The sequence below is a fragment of the Macaca thibetana genome, chromosome 12, assembly GCF_024542745.1.
Source record: "Macaca thibetana thibetana isolate TM-01 chromosome 12, ASM2454274v1, whole genome shotgun sequence".
Lineage (NCBI taxonomy): Eukaryota > Metazoa > Chordata > Mammalia > Primates > Cercopithecidae > Macaca > Macaca thibetana.
Window position 1 is genome coordinate 78,258,829 of NC_065589.1, and position 14,808 is coordinate 78,273,636.

The following is a 14,808-nucleotide window of genomic DNA, read 5'->3' on the forward strand; positions in this document are numbered from 1 at the left end:
AATCTCCGTAACTTTAAAATCCAGGAAATTAGAGTACTTTTAGGGTTTAAATCACTACTTGATTAAATGTTTCAATCAAATAAACCCCATTTTGTAATGTTTTATATGCACACTTACTTAAAATATAGTATTTTTCAAGAGCTATGATTGCTTTATGTAATGTAATTTAGTTAAAATAGATGCAAATTTATATGATTCCAGTTACATATGAGCTTAAAATTAGATGTCTGCTGCTTTTTGTATCATTTTCCAGAAAAATGAGTCAACAACTAATTAGGAAACTGTACCAGTCAACTCTTGGTTACAAATTAACAGAAATCCTTAACAACAAAGCAACACAGTCTGAGTATAATACACCAAAAGGAATATAGGTAGTGCACTACTGGGATTGTTTTTCAGCTGAGGCCTCAATGGAACTTTATGAGTCTCCTCCTCCACTTCCTTTGCCTTCAGTTTGAATCTCAGTGGGTCATGGTGAGGGATCTGAACCCCTCATGGCCCTCCTGAATCAGGTGGTAGTATAATTTCGTTGACATTTTCTCCCATTTCCCAAGTATAGCAGTAACTCTACTTTCCCCCAGGGGGAACAAGAAAACACAATAACACATTAACAACAGTAACGATGTTTTTATTTCCCTGTTTACTTAGGGCATTAAAAATCCAAACTCATCTGGTGCAGCCTTAGTTTCCAAATCAATGGAATATTACTGTGTCTCTTGGTAAAGAATTCCCCTTTTCTTGGTGCCATGCTATCAGAGGCCGAAAGCAAAAGGACAGAAAGCAAACAATTAGAACGTGTCAATAAATGTAATCGCAAAGCCTTGCATCCCAGTTTCCAATCCTAGGATTCCAGACCCATGTGTTTTAGCTAAGGGGGTAAAAGAACCCCATGTGATAGTCACTTGTTCAGAACATAAACCATATTCTGCAGGACAGTACCTCAAATTTGCAAGCTGTTGACTCTGGATGAAGCTCATCTGAGTTTTCATGGAGTATGCAATAATACCAACAAATCCCTTGAACATTAGCTCATTGCCTTTTTTCTCTATAAAGTTATTTCCTTTAAACTAAAGCAATTTCGTGTAGGATACCATATCCTTGCATACGGTAGACAATTAATCTATAGATAGAGTAAGGACAGAGAAAAATGATCAATAAAAGAAAAAAATATCCAGAATAAATATTTATTGCAAGAAGGAAAGATTTCTGCTACTCACTCCTTATTTCCTAAAAGATGGCAGCTGCCCACTCTAGACAACCTGACACCAAATAGTTCTTTGGTCCTTCTAGGTGTAATGCTTATAAGGACTTGTGGTGGACTACTGCTATTATTAAAGGGAGCATTCATAAAGACCATAGCCATATTAACATTGGTAAGAGCTCCATGTTGTTGAAACCATGAATAACCTTCATTCCTTCCATGATGAACATGTGGTTCTTGAGTCCACTGGAATTTTCTGAGAAAGAAGGGTGAACTGTGTCTACTGAGTGGGTCACCTTATTCACACTAGAGGCTTTGTGGTGAATATATAACTTCCCAATAAATATATTCTCCTTCTGGTCTCACTATAAAGGGTCATACCCCTTCAGCATACCCTTTCCCGAAACTTCCTCCATAATGCTCTGAGTCCACTATTTTCAAGTGCCTGATTGTCTAACCAGTGCCTTAACAGCTGAATTGGTGTAGGTTCCTGTTCTAGTTATTGTTGTTGCATAAAAACTTAACCCACAGCTTTGTGTCTTAAAACAATCACTTTATGGTAATCATGGATTCTGTAGGTAAGGAATTGGAGTGGGAGACAATGTATCTTTGCTCCATGATGTCTGTGACCTCAGTTAGGAAGTCTCAAAGCCTGGGGATGACTCAATGACTGTGGGCTGGAAGCATCTGAAAGCTTGTTCATTCACATATCTAGTACCTAAACTGGTCTGACTCAAAGACTAGGACTGGTGACTGGGGCACCTACACGCAGCCTCTCTTGGCAACCACACAGGATGACAACTACAGGGTAGTAGGATTTTGTTCCAGGTGACCACAGGAAAAATTTAATTAGCTGTTTCACTTTTCTATGCTAGGATGAGGCAGATCTAAATTCCATCCCTAAAATGATTAGGATTTAAAATTCCTTCAGCCTCAACAAGGCCAGATAAAAACCCTAGATTCTGCCCATTTCACTGAGGGTCTGTGCTGTAACTAGCTACAGGTAACAATTTCTGTTTAAATCCAGGTCTTTTGTTGCACAACAAAAACAGACTCTGGCTTTACTAACCAGAAAAGAACTACACTGGAAGAATATAGGCTGGCTCAGACAGTCCACAGGAAGGTTAAAGAACCATGCTCAGGAAATGGGCCTTGGAGAATGGGAAGATAAAATGTATCTAAACTTGCATCTCAGAAACAGCTTGATAGGACATTGTCACTAGCAGTGCCACCACTAAGTCCTCACCATTGCTGCTGGCATGAACATCTACCACTACTATGACTACCTGACCTAGTCAAATTCTACTGTGTCCTCCAGAACAACCTCTAACTATCCCAGTCTGTCACTTACTACAGATCCAGCATTCCTGCATTGAGTATCCTGTTGGTTTACTAAGAGACATGCCTATATCTTAGTTCATGGGGTGTGAAGAGGGGTTGAATGTTCTTTCCAGTTCACTAGAGGGAAGTGGGGTTTTGCCTCACCACATTTACACAACAAAACTCCTCCGAAGTAAACAAAAATGAAGCAAATACCCATTGAACATATTAATCTGACTATTCAATAATTAAAATGATTGAATGGATGGATTAAGAGTGAGTTAGTTCAAATCATTGCTTTAACTCTTTTATAAAATAAGGGTTCGACCTGTGATCTCTGATTTTTATTATAACTTTAAATTCTTTTTTAAAAATTATTGTCAGCCGGACATGGTGGCTCACGCCCCATATTAATCTGACTATTCAATAATTAAAATGATTGAATGGATGGATTAAGAGTGAGTTAGTTCAAATCATTGCTTTAACTCTTTTATAAAATAAGGGTTTGACTTGTGATCTCTGATTTTTATTATAACTTTAAATTCTTTTTTAAAAATTATTGTCAGCCGGACATGGTGGCTCACGCCTAAAATCCCAGCATTTTGGAAGGCTGAAGTGAGATGATCACTTGAGACCAGGAGTTTGAGACCAACTTGGGCAACAGGGAGACACTGTTTCTACAAAAAATCTATAAATAAATAAATAAATAAATAAATAAATAAATAAATAAATAAAAATTTAAAAAGTAGCCAGGCATGGTGGTGCATGCCTGCGGTCCTAGTTACACAAGAGGCTGACATGGAAGGATCACTTGAGCCTGGGCTGTCAAGGCTGCAGTGAGCCATTATTGTGCCATTGCACTCCATCCTGGGCAACAGAGCAAGACTCTGTCTTTAAAAAAAGAAAAAAAATATATTGTCAGTATTATTTGCAGAGTCTCATCCACATGGTGGAGCCATATGCCCAGGACTTGGCAGTACCCACTGCACGAATATCATGAAACTCCTAATGAACCAAGTGGGCTAATATTTTGATGTTCCAATGGCTTGTTATATGTGTGTATATGAAACAGGTATACTTAAAGATAATTGAACACAGTTGGTTAAATGTAGTGGTTCTGCATCTAATTTTCCATTGTGTGAGCAGAAATGTGAGAATTTTTTTTTGACATCATCTCATTTTGCTTTCTGAACTACAGCACAGCTTGATCATCTAGAGATAGTGTATAAACTAGCAGACAGCAAACTCAGGAAACACCTTTCCCAAGGGTGTAGGTTCTTGGTACAGAAACCCTTCCATGAGAGACTAGGTTCCAAGGTTTTCTATGAGGAAATTTGGGAACTTTCTGTTTAATTCACCTCCTCTGAGTCATTCCTTCAGTAACCTAGAACTCACCTCTGAGAATGATTCAGCCTTTTTAAGCCGATACAGAATCTTTTCTCCCTCCTTTGGGAAAGATTGCAAATATTCTTGGAGCAAAAGGTGATGACACTCCAGAACTGGCTGGCTTTCCTCTTCACAGTAGATCTGTGATGGTTTCCAAGGAAAATACCTACAGGGAATCTCCCTGGCTTCATCTTTTGGCAGCCAATGCCAAACCAAGCTAGAATCTTCAGAGAAGATTTCACTTGCAGTGGCTCTGTGATTCATATATTGAAATCCTAACCCAAGGTATTAGGAGGTGAAGTCTTTGGGAGGTGATTAGGTCATGAGGACAGAGCCCCCATGAATGGGATTAGTGCCCTTTTAATAGAGACTCCAGAGGTACCCTCACCCCTAGCAACAAGACACCATCTATGAACTAGAAAGTGAGCCTTCACAAGACACTGAATCTGCCAGTGCTTTTATCTTGGACTTCCCAGCCTCCAGAGCTGTGAGAAATAAATTTCTGTTGTTTTGTTAGTCACCCAGTTTATGGTATTTTGTTATAGCAGCCTGAAATGACTAAGACAGGACTAAAGGGCATCTAGTAAGAAATAGGACCAGGCCCAAGTTTGGAGAACAGAAAAGCTTTTGTAATGATAACTATGAAGCAAGATCTCAAAGAATGAGTAGAATTTAATATGACAAATTATGTAGAATAGGATGTTCTAGACAGAAGAAGAGAGCTGCATGTGTAAAGCCCTAAGCCAAGAGAAAGAATGGAAGTTTCAAGGTAACTACAAGTAGTTCAGTAAGGGTGGAGCAGAGCTCTGCTGGTGCCAGGGAAAGAATGGTATGGAGAATGATGAGTTGAAGCCAGACAAGAAAGCAGGGGCAAGATCATGAGTGGTGCTGAATATCCCGCACAGGAATTTGGGCATCATTTTAAATAAAAAGAGCAATATGTAATGCATATTACAGAACATAATAAAGCAAACAGAGTATGTTTTATTATTGAAAAATTGGGAGTAGTAACAGTACCTGGAGCATATGGTAGTTGTGAAGACTAAGTGAGATGAGTTTAGAACAGTACAGGGCCTGTAGTAAGCACTAGAAATGCATTACATATTGCTCTTATGATTTAAAATGATGCCCAAATTCCTGTGCGGGATATTCAGCACCACTCATGATCTTGCCCCTGCTTTCTTGTCTGGCTTTAACTCATCATTCTCCATATCATTCTTTCCCGGGCACCAGCAGAGCTCTGCTCCACCCTTACTGAACTACTGTAGTTACCTTGAAACTTCCATTCTTTCTCTTGACTTAGGGCTTTACACATGCAGCTCTCTTCTTCTGTCTAGAACATCCTATTCTACATAATTTGTCATGTTAAATTCTACTCATTCTTTGAGATCTTGCTTCATAGTTATCATTGCAACAGCTTTTCTGTTCTCCAAACTTGGACCTGGTCCTATTTCTTACTAGATGCCCTTTAGTCCTGTCTTAGTCATTTCAGGCTGCTATAACAAAATATCATAAACTGGGTGACTAACAAAACAATAGAAATTTATTTCTCACAGCTCTGGAGGCTGGGAAGTCCGAGATAAAAGCACTGACAGATTCAGTGTCTTGTGAAGGCTCACTTTCTAGTTCATAGATGGTGCCTTGTTGCTAGGGGTGAGGGTACCTCTGGAGTCTCTATTAAAAGGGCACTAATCCCATTCATGGGGGCTCTGTCCTCATGACCTAATCACCTTCCAAAGACTTCACCTCCTAATACCTTGGTTTAGGATTTCAACATGAATTTCAGACCATAGTAAGTACCTGCTGTTTACCCCTGTCTTTGTAAAAGTTCATTGTAAACTACTTGATTCTTTGGCTATCTCCCCAACTTCCTCATAAGATTCTTAAAGGTAGAATTTCCTGATAGTATAGCATATCACAGTGCCTGGAACATAGTGCATATATCCCATAAATAAAGGAATAATGAGTAAATAGGCCACTTATGGAATGATAGTTATTTCAAAACTGAAACAAAGAAAAGTAAGATATGCTGGTGGCAATTATAAAACATCATGTATGTTTTCTGCCCAAAGTATTCAAGCATACTGGGAATACATAAATAAATGAGTCATTTGGGGTATGTCTTATTCAAAATGGAAATTTGTAATCATTATGTATCACATATTTAAATGAATGTACTGTAAAATATAATTAATCCTACAAGAAAATTATTACATCAGATAGAGAAAATCAAATAGGTAAATTGATTAATTATATTCCTAATTATTTCTTACATTTTTTGTTTTCATTTCTGTTTTTCAGTTAGGGCTTCTGCCTTAACTTTGGAATAAAGATGTTCACTGATCCTGGCTTACTGGACTTTAATCCAGTACTACTGAATTGAAGCACACTGTGAACTACAAACATATTTTCATTCATCATGGCAGATGCTCTTTGAAACCTGCATTGTGAGGACAGAAGTTCAATTAATGTGCCCATGTGTTCTTCTGACAGATAGAGGCCAAATGACACAATGGGAAGATCTTCAACTAAGTGTCAAGAAAAAAACTAGTGTTCTAGTGTTCTAGAGTCCTCTTTGCCACTTAAAATAGCCTGTGACTATAAGTGTGTCATCTATCATCTTGGAGGTTCAGAAATGGAAAGCAAAGACATTTTGTAAGTGGCATAGCATAAATGTCCATAGAATCCTGGCTTTGTCACTCCAACTTAGGTGACCACTAAACCATCTGTTTCCATTTTCTCTTTCACTTATTTAAAATACGTTTAGTGGTTAGCATAAACTGATGCTGTATTAGATAATTAAAAATGAAATAAGCGGTTGTTGTCTAGAGAAATACAGCATTTAGTGTGAAAGGCAGACATCCAAACCTCACATGATATGGTCAATAAAAGCCTTTCTCAAATTTGTATGTGTATAGGAACCACCTGAGGATCTCCTTAAAATGCAGATTGTGGTTCACTAGGTCTGGAGTGGGACCTGGGATTCCTCATTTCACACAAGTTTCCAGGCTATGGATACTGCTGATCAGTGAATCACAGTTTGAGAAGTGAGTGTAATAAAATGTAAACAGAGATATGCTACCAGAGCACAGAAGAAAAGAAACTAACTCAACTATGTAGGATCCAAAGAGGAAGTGAGACAGAGTTGAAGGATGAGTAACAAAAGGTGCAAAGGAAGGCATTCAAATGTCTTTGAGTAGAGGCACTATTTTATATTAGAACACAGAGGTATGAATCGCCATGGTGTGGGTGTAGAAAAATAATCCCACACTGGAGAGTCATATACAGGGAGACCAGTTTCCAGGAAGAGCAACAGTTCACTTGGGAGGTAATGAAGGCCTGAATTACTATAATGTATTCATGTGATTATTCATAGCTGAGTTTTCTAAAAGGTGTAGTGGAGACGGCCTAATGAAGGGGGAAACAGGGAGGATAAAAAGAAAAAGGAAATACATTTCTCCCAATATATTTATGAGGTAAAATGTGACAAGGCCATGGCCAGGTTTGGTGGCTCATGTGTGTAATCCCAGTGCTTTGGGAGGCTGAGGTAGGAGGATCACTTGAGGCCAGGAGTTCAAGATCAGCCTAGGCAACATAGCAAGACCCTCTCTCTACATAAAATTAGCTGAATGTGGTGTCACATGTCTATAGACCTAACTACTTGGGGGACTGAGGCAGGAGGATCACTGGAGCCCAGGAGTTCAAGGTTACATTGAGCGATGGTCATGCCACTGCACTCCAGCCTGAGTAACAGAGCAAGACCCTGTCTCAAAAAAAAAAAAAAAAAAAAAAAAAAAGAAAGAAAGAAAAGAAAATGAAAACAAAAAAGAAAAAGCAAATGACAGAACCAAATCACTGATCATATGTGACTGAGGGTAAAAGAGAAGATAGACAGGAAAATTTATTGCTCTGGTGACAGGTAATGTTGTTTTTACTCAAGATAATGGTTATACTAGGGGAAACAGTTTCAGATTTTCTGGTGGAGGTAAAAAGTGAAGACAAAATGAATTTGAGCATTTAAAATTTAACGACTGAGGGACATATTTCCAGGGCCACTCTAGGTTTAAAGATCTACTATTGCTTCCCTATTATTAAGTAAATTTTCTTTGAATGCTGCATAGAGTGGCTACTTTATATTTTATAATAAATTTAAACATTTTTGAAAAAAAATTAACATTTTAGCATCATTTCATGAGTCCTTTGAGTAATTTCATTTTCTCATTTGTAAATTCTCTGTGTATTCCTTAAAGGTAGGTGTTATGACTTTTAATAGTATTAGGAATAATGCCAGCAAGATGGCAGAGGAAGGTGCCTAGACCTTGCTTCCCGACAGAAACACTGACTTAACGACAATACACAGCTCAAAAAGCCTTTATGACAATGGTAGAAATCAGTTAGAAAGTTGAAGTACACGAGGCAAACACAAAGCCAAGAATAGCCCCATTGAAATGGGAAGGAGAAGCAAGCTCCTCCTGTAAGCTGTTACAGTTCATAATCTGAATGAAAAGCCCCAATGTAATGAAAAGCTTCTCCCTTGGGAGAAAGGAGAAGATTGGAATGTATGTCCAAGTTCCAGCTTTTGGGGTGAGAGGAGGGCGCTGCCTGAGAGATTGATTTCTATTTCTCCTAACTTGGAGCATTAACAGGGAACCAGGATGCTTTGGATGCCTGAGAACAAAATACAACTCTAATTTGTGGCAGCACCAGAGAAACTGCAGTACTACAGACGGACATCAGAGAGAGCAAGAGATGACGAGTTCCTGAAAAAGAAACTGGCAAACCTCTTTCACTATAAAATTACATGCACAAGTTCAGGGAAGATACATTTCCATAAAAGGTTTGTGAGGCCACTAGACTCTCTATGCAGGCTGATTTATGAAGGTCTTCTCTGTACAAACCCAGTGCACAAAGATTGGGGGAAGTGGCTGTGCTTCAAATGCAAAAATCACAACAAAAAATAAGGCACACAAAAAAATAAGAAAACATGTCCAATTCAAAGGAATAAAGCCAATTTCCAAAAACCAATCCTAAAGAAACGACAAAGATCTTTGAAAGTAGCTAACAAAGAATTTAAAATAATCATCTTGAAGAAGCTCATTGTGCTTTTAGAGAAGACAGAAAACTAAACAAAATTAGAAAAATGATGCATGAACAAATTGAGAGTATCATTAAATAGATTTTTTTAAAATCCTATTAAAACAGAACAAAACAAATTCTGGAGCTGGCAAATAAAATAACTGAATTGAAAAATTCACTAGAACAGATGAAAGTAGACTTGATTAAGTAGAAGAAGGAATCAATGACTTCAAGGACTTTTAAAATTCAAAGGTTACTTGAAATTATCAAGAGAATAACAACAACAAAAGAACAAAGAAAAGTGTTGAAAGTCTAAGGAACTTATAAGACACCATCAAGCAGAGCAATATATACATGATAAAAGTTGAGGAAGAAGAAGAGGAAGAGGAAGAAGAAGAAGAAGAAAGAATGGGGCAGAGAGCTTATCTGAAGAAATAACGGCTAAACGTTTCCCAAATCTGAGACAGAAAATGGTTGTCCAAATTCAAAAAGCTCAAGGAACTATAATGTTGATGAATGTAAAAAGGCCCACACTAAGACACATTATAAAGTCAAAAGACAAAGACAAAAAGAGAGTCTTAAAAGCATCAAGAGAAAAGTAACTCATCACATACAAGGGAGCTTCCATAAGATTATAAGTGGATCTCTCAGCAGGAACACCTACATCACAAAAGAAGAAAGATCTCAAATCACCAACCTAAATTTACACCTTATGTAACTAGAAAAAGAAGATCAAACTAAACCTACAGTCATCTGAAGGAAAGAAATAATAAAGGGTAGAGCAGAGATTAATAAAATACAGAAGAGAAAAAAGTCAGCAAAACTGAGCTCATTCTTTGAAAAGATCAACAAAATTGACAAACTAATCTTCTCAAACTCTTCAAAAAAAATGGAAGGGGGGGACACTGCCACCTGATGCAAAATCCCTCAACAAAATACTAGCAAACCAAATCCATAATGCGTTAGAAGGATTATACATCATGACTAAGTGAAATATATTCCTGGAATGTGAGGATGGTTCAACATATGAAAATCAATCAGTGTTATACATTACATTAACAGAATGATGGACAAAAATCATGTGATCATCTCAATTGATGCAGAAAAGGCATTTTGCAAAACTCCAAAAACTTTCATCATAAAAACACTCAACACAAAAGGAAAAAAAAGGGAATGACATCCACATAATAAAGGCCATATGTGAAAAGTCTACAGCCAACATCATGCCAATAGTGAAAAACTGAAAACTTTTCCTCTAAGATCAGAAGCAAGGCAAGAATACCCACTCTTGTCACTTCCCTTCAACATAGCACTAGAATACCCAGCCAGAGCAATCAGACAAGAAAAAGAAATAAACAGAATCCAAACACAAAAGGACTAAACAAAATTATCTATGTTTACAGATGACATGATATCATATGTAGAACACCCTAATGATTCTATAAGAAAACCTGTTGGAACTAATAAACATATTCAGCAAATTAAAGAATACAAAATCAACATGCAACAATCAGTTGCATTTCTATGCATTAATAATAAATAAACTGAAAACAATTTAAGAAAAATATGATTTTTAATAGTATCAAAAATAATACTTAGGAATAAGCTTAAGCCAAGAGGCAAAATCTTGTACACTGAAAACTATAAAACGTTGCTGAAAGAAATCAACAAAGACACAAACAAATGGAAATACATCATGTTTGTGGATTGTAAAACTTAATATTGTTAAAATATCCACCCTACCCAGAGCGATCAATGAATTCAATACAATCACTGTCAAGTCCTAATGGCATATTTTTTGTAGAAATAGAACCCTAAAATTCATATGGAATCTCAAAAGACAATGATGAAATGACCTTCTACAAAGGCACCAAGGATACACAAGAGAGAAAAGATAGTCTCTTCAGCAATGATGTTGGGAAAACCATATATCTATATCCAAAATAATGAAATTGAACCCTTACCTTATGCCTTATACAAAACTTAAAATGGATTAAAGACCTAAATGTAAGATCTGAAACTATAAAACTCCTAAAAGAAAACACAGGAAAAAATCTTCATGACATTGGATTTGGCAATGATTTCTTGGATTTGACATTGAAAGCACAACGATAGCAAAAATAGACAAATGAGACTAATGTAACTTGAAAACTTCTGCACAGCAAATAAAACAATCAACAGAGTGAAAAGGTAACTTATGAAATAGGAGAAAATATTTGCCAACTGTATATCTTATAAGGGGTAAATATCCAGAATGCATAAAAAACTACTACAACTCAACAAGAAAAAGAAAAGTGGCCCAATTAAAAAATGGGCAAAAGACTTGAATAGATATTTCTCCAAAGATGTACAAATAGCCAATAAGTATATGAAAAGATGCTAAACATCACTAATCATGAGGGAAATGCAAATCAAATCCACAGTAAGATATCACCTCACACCAGTTAAGATGGCCACTGTCAAAATAACCAGAAAATAACAAGTGTAGGTGAGGCCATGGAGAAATTGGAACACTTGTGCACTGTTGGTGAGAATGTAAAATAGTATAACCATTATGGAAAACAGTATAGAGATTTCTCAAAAAATTAAAAATAGAATTATCACATGACCTAGCAATCCCTCTTCTAGGTACATACACAGAAGTATTGAAAACAGGAACTCAGAAACATATTTGTGTACGGACATTCATTGCAGCATTATTCACAATAGCCAAGAAGTGGAAGCAACATTAATGTCTACCAACAGATGAATGGATTTTAAAAACATATTCAGTGTATTAATCCATTTTCATGCTGCTGATAAAGACATATCAAAAACTGGGCAGAAAATGTGGTATAATGGACTTACAGTTCCACATGGCTGGGGAGGCCTCACAATCACAATGGAAAGCAAGGAGGAGCAAGTCACGTCTTACATGAATGGTGGCAAGCAACGAGACAGCTTGTGCAGGAAAACTCTCCTTTTTAGAACCATCAGATCACGTGAAACTTACTATCACAAGAACAGCACGGAAAAGACCTGCCCCATGATTCAATTATCTCCCACCGGGTCCCTCCCACAACACGTGGGAACTATAGAAGCTACAAGATGAGATTTGTGTGGGGACACAGCTCCAAACCATATCATTAAGCCTGAAGAAAGAAGGAATAACCCTGTTGAGTTATACAACATGGAGGACATTATGTTGACTGAAATAAGCTAGTCACAAAAAGACAAATGCCACATGATCCCACTTATATGAAGTATCTAAAACAGTCAAACTTTTAGAAACAGATAATAGGATGGTGATTGCCAGGGACTACAGGGTGGGAGAAATAGAGAGTTATTGTTTAATGGGCATAAAGTTGCAGTTTTGCAAGATGAAAAGAGTTCTGGAAATGGATGATGGTGATATTTGTACAACATCCTGAATGTACTTAGTGCCACTGAACTGCACACTTAAAAATGGTTAAAATCATAAATTTTCTACTATGTTTTGACCACATTAAAATGATTTTGCATACTGTATCTTCTAACCTTGCCTGTGGTGGTCATATAATACAATTGACTTTCTATCTCTTCCTCTTAATTATTGCCAGCATCATTTCAGCTACTTTTGTAGAAAAGCGATTATTGAGCATATCTTCTCTTTTCACAGTACCCTTTCATTTCTCATTGAGTTCTATTTGATTATATTCCAGACTCTTCAAATAAATTATTCTGAAATGATTTGTCATAAATAAATTATTTTTGGTAGTGAATAATATTGGAAGTTTAAAAGAAGTACTGGGTGGTAAAATGAATTTAGTAAACTTTTGTCTCCATTTGTAGAGCTGATTTCTTTTATATAACGGGAGTCTCAAAATCATGAATCCCCAGGGCCAGAGAGGTAATATAATGGAGTGCAGCAGGCTGGGTATAAGAATTCTGGCACTAGCATTTCATACTACAGTCGAAATTTAGTCTTGATGCTAGGGAGACACTGGGGTTCAGTAGGAAGTGTGGCAAACTGGAAAGCATAGGACCCAGGTAAAGGGGTAGCTATTCATAGTTCCAGGGAATTGATGCTGTGTGGGAATGCACATCCTCTCAAGATCTTCTGGTTTTTACAGAGAAGTAGAGATTTGCATTTTCATTTGAAATCTACTGATCTTACTATATTGGTGCAAATATTTTTAAAAAATACCATTCACAGTTCTTATGGGTTGAATGTGTCCCCTAAAAAGGTATAGTGAAGACTTAACCCCAATACCTGTGAATGCGACCTTATTTTGAAATAAGGTCTTTGCAGATGTAATCAAGATACATTGAGGTCATTAGGGTGGGCCTTAATACAATATGACTGGTGCCATTATAAGAATAAGAAAAGAGAAAAGTCCATAGGGAGAATTTCATGTGAAGACTGAAGCAGAGATTGAACAGAAGCATTTACAAGCCAAGGACCACCAAGGACTCTCGACATCATCAGAAGCCAGAGGTGAGGTATGAAACGGATTCTCCCTCAAATTCCTCAAAGGAACAAACCTTGCCAAGAATTTGATTCAAATGTCTAGCCCCCAGAACTGTGAGAGAAAACATTTCTGTTGTTTTTCTAGTACCCAACTTGTGGTACTTTGTTATGGCAGTCCTGTAAAACTAATGCCATAGTAAGTAAACGTACCTCTGAGTTTTATATGTCGTTTGCCACCGTATCATATTAATAATCTTATTATGGATTTTTTAAAACCCAAGAATTTTAAAAAGTACATGTTTGTGGCTATGCCTGTTTGGAATATAGCAAGGTACTTTGTGTCATTATCAACATCTCCACCATATTCTGATCTCTTACTCCAAGAGATGACCAGAGAGATAAGTATTTCAGTTTATTACCTCAGTAAATATTAAGGACTTTCCAGGTGCCAGTTATTGGACTAGGCACAAGAGGTACAACTGAAAAAGAAAATCCAAATCCCTTTTTCCTCAAGAAAGTTACCATTATAAAATCAGTTCTAATACAGTAACTGCGATGATGATGGAGTAGCATGGATTGCTATGGGAAGACAAAGGAGGAGCTCCTAACACCAAGAGGCTTGGAAAGTGATCACAGGGTGAAATGATAGCTTATTTGTCCTACAACTAGTATATACTGGCACTAAATTCAAACCCAAACCTCATTCTACCTTACCTCTCCTTTGTTTTTTTTCATCTGAAAAATGAGGATAATATTACTTGTTAAAGATTTACGGTGATTAGAAAAAAAGGAAGCACATTGTCTCAACGTCTGATCATGGTAGACCTTACTTGTGCCCACACAAATCTGGGCCTTTCTCCCTGTCCTGGATACACAGAAGACATTTCCCAGATGCAAACAGAAGATCACATTTCCCGGAATCCCGTTTGCAGCTATGGGGAGCCTTGTGACCAGTCCTGGCCAAGGTGTGAAAGCATAGAAGGGCCAGCATGTGATTTTTCACACTCTTGACCCTTGCAGGAACCAAGGAGACCCTGTGTTCTAGATGGTGGACCTGCAGATGATGACATTTGTGTCATCTAGGATCCCCCAGCAACCACATGGAATAGAACCTCTGCCAAAGAGGTCCTTTCCACATGATACAAACAAATCCTTGTTTTGTTAAGCCACCAGGATTTGAGAGTAAAATTTTCACAGCAATTTATCTTAATCTATCCTAATTAATATACTTGTCCATAAAACAGGCTCTGCAAATGTCAGTTTTCTTCTTTCTTTTGATAATAATTTGGAAATAACCATTAAGTTTTTAAAAAGTATTAAAAGTTAGGCTGTGTATTAGCCAGCTGCATAGAATATTCTTATTCTAGGTTCTGAGACAAACCAAGAGCTGCTATAA

At 37.2% G+C, this 14,808-nt stretch overlaps 1 protein-coding gene across 1 annotated transcript in view; it reads left to right on the forward strand.

Annotated features, from left to right (window-relative positions):
* The window catches only part of COBLL1 (cordon-bleu WH2 repeat protein like 1), a 198,987-nt gene extending 186,296 nt beyond the window's left edge, over positions 1 to 12,691 (forward strand). Inside the window, exon 16 of the mRNA XM_050752919.1 lies at positions 6,209 to 12,691. Within this exon, the coding sequence (XP_050608876.1) occupies positions 6,209 to 6,226 (18 nt within the window). The 3' untranslated portion in view covers positions 6,227 to 12,691. The remainder of the gene's footprint in view (positions 1 to 6,208) is intronic.
* Positions 12,692 to 14,808: the final 2,117 nt, after the last annotated feature.